The 7,132-nt window shown below is 36.8% G+C and overlaps 1 protein-coding gene across 1 annotated transcript; it reads left to right on the top strand.

The window, feature by feature from the left end:
* Positions 1 to 4,391: 4,391 nt before the first annotated feature.
* On the top strand, positions 4,392 to 6,794 carry LOC115923335. The gene is made up of 2 exons (XM_030983793.1): positions 4,392 to 5,019; positions 5,821 to 6,794. Exon 2 carries the CDS (start codon positions 5,859 to 5,861, stop codon positions 6,291 to 6,293), a length of 435 nt encoding a protein of 144 aa, XP_030839653.1. The 5' UTR covers positions 4,392 to 5,019; positions 5,821 to 5,858; the 3' UTR covers positions 6,294 to 6,794.
* Positions 6,795 to 7,132: the final 338 nt, after the last annotated feature.

Here is a 7,132-nt window from a genome sequence, read left to right as displayed (position 1 = left end):
GCGATGGCTGTGGGATGGGAAGCACAAAGTGGACAAGAGTCACCGACAGTGTTTGTTCGGCCATGTAAAGAAAATGGTGTATGCAGCAAACATAGATGAGCTTGAGGCAGCATTTGATGCAGCAATGAGTGACCCCTTGGTATTACGGTATGTAGGCTTATTATGATTGTTACACAAGGTTGTACTACATGTAAAATTTAAAAAGCAGACACTTCTGAATGTGATCAATAATAACTATTAAAATTGTCTCTTTGAAAACTACTAAAAATATGTTTTAAGATTTGAAATGGAGTTTCACTTTTTTGAAAAATCAAGACCATACACATCAGTAGCTTTTCAACTCCCTTCACAAAACTTCTGCTACCCATTGTCATCAAAAATTCATGTTGCTGTTGTAGAATGGCATGTTTGATGCCCAATGGGTATTATGCACTGTTATCTGAATTGATTACGATCACAAATTGCATGGACTTGCCAAAATAATTAACAACCTATTGACATTTCATAACCATATTTTATGAAAGAAATGTATCAAAACCTTAATAAGAAAGTTGATACCCTTTGACTTTGAAATGTGCAAACTTCATTTTGATCAGAATATTTAGTTTGTTGATAAATAAAAATGTCGTATGTGCTTTAACTTCCAAATATATAATGTACATTCTTTTTATTAATTTTAAAGTATAAGACGTACATGCGTTATAATTCATTCACTTCCATATTTTGTCTTGTTAAGAAATCTGCATGGTAGATATACATGTGAATGTGTGTGTTGCTGTGGTACCACTATGTGGCTTTTCAGTATGTCATTTACAGCAAACAAGTGTTAGTCTGTTAACATTTCAATGCATGGCCAAAACAACACCTTTTAGTGTACGACAACAATTTAAAATAATTTTTAGCCAGTCTCTTGGGAAAGTTAGTTCAGTTACTAGAACTCAGGATTGTCTTTGTTTTTCTCTTTGATCATCAGGTATCCAAATTACACCGCCTATCTACAGGCTGGATATGACAGAAGAGAGGTGTGGGCCCAGGCCTTAGGCTATTCACCCGAGGACATAACACCAACAATTTCGCTGAGGCAGCCATGAGGGTGTAAAAGATTCCATTCTCCATCGCATGAAGGCCTTCAACATACCTCAGTTGCTGGACTTTATCCTGACTAGGCTAGAAGCATTCTACCAAAGAAACCTCATAGCGATTGCGAACCAACGGGTCCCTGCCTGGAGAATGGCTCGCCAGAGTCGCTCTTCAATCCCGAAGGACGACCTAGATAAGGTATTTTTTTTCTCTTAATACTTTGGGGGTGGTTGGACGATGGGGGTGATGAGACCTTCATTCCCTAAAGTATGCAAGTACGCTTTTTATGAATTGGAATTGCTGCATGTTTGACCACACCGTTTGTGTTTTAAACTTGAGAAAGACTGTTTTTACATTCTGCCATGTATCTTGCCGGTTATTTTCCCTCTAAACCACTTCTATCGTTTATTTTCTGTATATTTATTGAGAATCAACACTGAAAAAGTGGAAAGGGTCAATAAAATGGCTAAAGAAAGTGTAAAACAGTAGGAGACAAAAATTGTTGAACAATAGAATAGAAAATATTAAAGATGTGTAGATTGATTTTTTCCTCCATGTAGTGTGTTAGTTTAAGACCCCATTCTCACTCACTTTCTGGACCGATCTAGGCTAGACTCTCCACTAGATCACTCCAGAGGTACGGTTTGCTTATGTTCACACTTAACAAGCTAGACCGCTCTTGTTGCTATGGTAGCACGAACAAGCCAGGGAGCTGCTGTTGATGTGGTAGCAAAGGTCAAATGTTTCGTGCCGAATTTTAAAACCGAAATCTTTTAAAAAAAACTTCTATCACCTTCTCTCATGTTATTCTTTGTTTTTATTATTTTCCCTTCCTATTTTTGCTTATTTTATTCTCCGTTTTTTCCTTCTATCACCTTCTCTTATGTTATTCTTTGTTTTTATCATTCTATCATTTCGTTTTATCTTTCATTACTTTTCCACCAAAACACTCTTCGCTTCCTGGCATGGTTTATGTTTACACTCACTGTTAGACAGGTATAGCCTAGATCGGTCTAGGAAGTGAGTGAGAATGGGGTCGTATATGGAAATCCTCCCACAAAACTCTATTATTATCAAAGATTCATGTATTCATCCAAGAGGATAATTAAATTTGGGGGCAGTTTTCAGGGGGGGGGGGGAGGTATTGTGCATGTTGATAGTTGTCCTAGAGGGTTGTTGTCTGAGAGGTGTATTTTGATTCCTTGTTAACTTTCCATGTTCAACTTTTCTTTAAACATTGATTGGTCAAATTACTTTCACTGCAACTACCAGACTGGAGAGTGCACATACGTGGTTAAGAGCCAAAGTGAGAGGGGGGTGACATACACCATCGACATGAAGGTGGGGATATGTACCTGCCATGAAGGCCGGAATGGTGGACCCTGCAAGCACCAGGAGGCAATTCACAGGCATTACAAGGTGCCATCCAGTAACTTTCTGCCAACTACTGCTGGAGAAAGGGCAGTACTACTGAAAATCGCTACTGGAAGTAAGTGAAATCATGAATTCTCTTTGTTATCTTTAAGTTGAAAGTTATGTTTAATGAAGTAGTGTATTGAGATTGGTATCACTTACTGAAATAATAATTGATTTTGAATACGTACAATTGAATACTCAATTTGTTTAAAAAAAGAGTGTGCGTGTAATTGGGTTTTTACAGACGTGTATCAATCAGATATGATTATTTACGTCTGGGGACCGACCTTTAACGTCACCATCCGAAAGACGTGACTCAGTTTCGAACCTGCGCTCTCGGCTGAATTAGTTTGTAACTTCCACTGTTAGCTGGATTACAGGCGCACGCCACAACGCCTAGTGCTCATGTAAGAGCATACAAATAGTGTAAATAACTGATGAACTAGACATGTACCCCCAATCATGACCCCTGAGTTTTGTAATACAAAATAACTACTTTATTTGTGAAGCATCTCAATTGAACAGGTTTAAATCAAGCTTGCCTCATCCAATATGGTCCACAACTAAGTTTGTCTCATACCGATGTAATATATTTTGCACTCATCTACTACATCTATTATCCTTATAGTCTAATTCGGTATGTTGGCCAATTGATCTCATAATTATTTCATCACGATTTAAATATCATGCTGTTGACACTATTTATTATATTGATTGATTGATTTATTCATTTCTGCATGGTTCATCACATAACATTGTATGATCAACATCAGATTAAACCAACAATAGCTGTAGAATTTGAAATGGCAGTCTGAATCATAATTTATAAAATGGCTTTATTATTTTAAGCATCGTGATTGGTCAAAACCTGTCACATGACATGCACCAATTTTTAATGCATGCACAATCATGCTAAAAAAAAAGGGCTGTCAAAAGACATATTGCACGCTAAAATATTGATATCCAACGCAGCGTACACGTACCTAGCTAGAGCGGGATATTATTAGAAAACAAATTTTTGTTTACTTTTGCCTTGGATTTTGGCCTGTTTTGACTTTTGGATTTTATAATGAAGCCAGGAATTTCAGCTGTCTGATGTATGGATTTTATTTTTACTCAAGGCAAGTGGAATCCTGTGTTTTTTATTATTATTATTATTTTATTATTTTTGCATTATTTGTATAACATTTGCAGTAATACTGCATGAAGAAAGAAACGGGTTTGGCAATATAAGCCAATAAGACGTTGTCACACCTATACCATTCAATTGAACATATATTCTTCAAGGGATACATAATATTCCTCAATCAATGTCTTGATCATGTACAGCTGCAGCACCAGTCTCTCTCTCTCTCTCTCTCTCTCATATTTTACCAAATCTTATCTTTCACACTCATTGTAATCAGTGCTGCATGATAAACATTTGAATAGAACTACATGTGTTTATCAATTGAATTCCAGGTGTCGACAATGTCCTATCAGGATGGATGGATCCTCTTCAGTCCCAGGAGCCCATGGCAGATGTGCCAGAATTGCAAGAGACAACGTTGGTCACACATCATAGTGAAATGCAGGATTCCCAACTTGTCCGTGTGGACAGTCTACAGACTCAGAGGGACTTGCATAACGCCTTCGACAGACGTCTTCATGGAGACAGCTCTTCCAAATGTAAGTATCGCTTTCAACTGAAAAGTTTATTTTCTCATTGTTACGATTATACGTTTATGCAAACAATTTAACCATTTAGCATAATATGTAATATATTCAATTCAAAAATTAAATTACTGAACACAGGGATGTTTTCTTTTGTGTCTCCTCTTTAAACATACATGTATTTCAGTTTTTCACTGAAAATAGAAATGGAATACGCTTATGGCTTACGAGTCCTAAGAATATGTATATATTTTTGAAAATTTTACCAAGTTTAGTCAAACATTACGCATGTAGAAAATCATTAAAACCTCAAGGAAAATACATATGGGATGCTGAATGGTTAAATAGATATGACTTTCATTTTAAATTGTATTACGTGCGTGAATTGTTTTCCACCTACAGATCATTACATATGAGACTGCAGAATGATTAACAACTACACATGTTATTTTTGAATTATGTTACTTTGGTATTTAAAAAAACTTGTATTATGTTTTTTTTTCTATTCTGCTTTATGTCGCTTTTATGTTAATATTGTAGTGTAAGGACCCCAGGGAAGAACAGTAGTGTTCTATAAACATTGCTGAATTGGGCTTTCCACCAATATTTCATTTTGTATATTTTACTATGTAATATATTTTTATCTGATTTCGGAAATAACAAGAACAACAACGACAACAACGACATTGTCTGTTTCATATACAGTGTAATGCCTGACAAGTTTTCCTGAATTTGCATGATTTGTTGACATTGTTTTTATTCATGAGCATGAATTAACTCTTTACATTCTTATTTTCATTCTAAAACGACAATTACACCTTAAACCATTAATTACGAGGGATTGCTTGGATATCTTCTGAGTATAAAACAGTAAGTACTAGTACATCTCCTTTTTTTTTTTAAAATAGTTTTATGTGGATTTTGTTGAATTGATAGATGATATATACTATACCTTGTCTTTGTTTTTATGCCTCCGCTACAAAGTAGCCATGGGCATTATGTTTACTGGGTTGTCTCGTGAGCCCGTTATCTCAAGAACCGATTGATGGATTACCAAAGAGGAGGTCAAAGATCAAAGGGTCATACATGTATATGAAAAATAGTTTGTAAACAAGATATTCTGAGAACCTCAATTTTTAAAATTGCTTGTTTTGGTTAAATTGGTTTGTAAAATCGCTCTATGGCGGAGGCATCATTTCCGACTGCACGCAGTCAAAGAGCTATCTAGTTTCTTATTTATTTAGACTTTCCCTAAACCACTGCATTACATTCCATGTATAAAGCCATTTAATGCAATATTCAGAGAGAATATCTGTTTGAAGCAATTGGTTCAAAGACTGAATCATTACCCAAACCCTACAATTTTTAATTATTATCATAATGATACCCACATTCATATAATTGTTGTTGTGGCGTATAACCCAAACATAGGAGATATTCAATAATCACAGAATTTGACATAATATTTAAGTACAAATGCTATACATTCCTCATATGTGCAAAATATGAGACCTATTTTTTCCTGCCCCAAAACTAACCACACATGATTAAATGAAATTGTTTTCTTTCCTTTAAGAAATTCTTTACAAATATGTGCAAACAAATTAGACATTAATATTAGAAATTCATTTCCATTTGGCCACTTCATAGTATTCTTTACTTCTTTTTCAGCTCCAGAATCTGAGAACCTTGTGAAAGGAGTCCACAAAATGTTCAAGGAGATGGAGGAGAAGCTTCAGCAAGATCCAGACACATTTGCCGAGCCTTTCAAGGCAATGTTGAAATCATATGGGCGTCTGAAGACAAAAAACAACTTTGTCTCAGCCATCAGAATGTTTGGCCGATATAGCGGCATTAATCTTGCCAGGCGCAAGGTTAAGCCCAAGGTAGCAGGAATGCAAGTGTCTGGTCCAAGCATCGGGGTGCAGCCCACAGCCATTGGGCGAAGAAGAGTAAAGCTTGGGGGGAGGAGACGCTTGACAGGGGGTCGACCAACCAAACAAGAAGCTGTTGTGGAGCATGGATATGCCAGAGCTTCCTCATCCTCTCAGCTTCCCTGTAAGAAGCGTGTTGCTGCACCGCATTCCCTCAGCCATGCTGTCACAGTGTGCCAATCTATCGGCAAGACACATAATGCCAAATAATTTGTGCATAGTTTTCATAGTTTTCACCTACCAAGAACATGTTAGTCATTGGGAGCACCATTTCTGGTGGCCAAGTCAACATACATACACCCTAGCTGTAGACCCTGTATGGCCAATGCAATCAAACTTGGCATGAAGCTAGCTTTAATAGGTAATATTGTTCACATACCTGCTTTCTATGTGTGGGCGTTCTAATGGCTCTATAACTTTATTGCGTAATGACCAATTGTCCCATTAAGCCGAGGGCCAAAGTCAGAAAAGAGGGATTTGCCTGCCACTACCATACCACACAAAGCACACCCCGTTTATTTGAAAGATTTTCTAATAATACAAAATATTTCTGAGCTGTTGTTTTAAGCCTCGATCTGCTACAAAGTAGCCGGAGGCATTATGTTTTAGGATTGTCCGTCCATCCTACGTCCCTTTCTCGTGATCGGGTTATCTCAAGAACCAATTGATGGCTTCCCGCCAAACTTGGGTCATAGTATCTTGCAGAGCCAATGAACTGATTAGATTTTGGGGTCACAAGGTCAAAGATCACAGGGATCATTATGTATGCACAAATAGCTTGTGATTACACTATCATTAGAACCGATGGACGGATTACCATCAAACACTAGACCTGTACGAAGCCAATGAACTGATTAGATTTTGGGGTCATGAGGTCAAAGATTAAAGGGGCAAACATGTATATGAAAAATTGCTAATGTTCTGAGAACCTTTTAATGAATTACAATCAAACTTGATTTTTGAAAATTGCTTCTGTTTCAATTTGTAAAATTACGCACAGTCGAAGGTCCAATTTTGTTTTTAAATTTAAAGCGATTACCCCTTAATCC

Source organism: Strongylocentrotus purpuratus, unplaced genomic scaffold, assembly GCF_000002235.5.
Source record: "Strongylocentrotus purpuratus isolate Spur 01 unplaced genomic scaffold, Spur_5.0 spur5_scaffold_13, whole genome shotgun sequence".
NCBI lineage: Eukaryota > Metazoa > Echinodermata > Echinoidea > Camarodonta > Strongylocentrotidae > Strongylocentrotus > Strongylocentrotus purpuratus.
Note: the sequence above shows the minus strand (reverse complement) of the source record. Positions and strands in the feature narration are given on the sequence as shown.

Coding starts and splice junctions, on each gene's coding strand:
- LOC115923335 (XM_030983793.1), top strand. CDS start 5,859: ATGTTCAAGGAGATGGAGGAGAAGCTTCAGCAAGATCCAGACACATTT.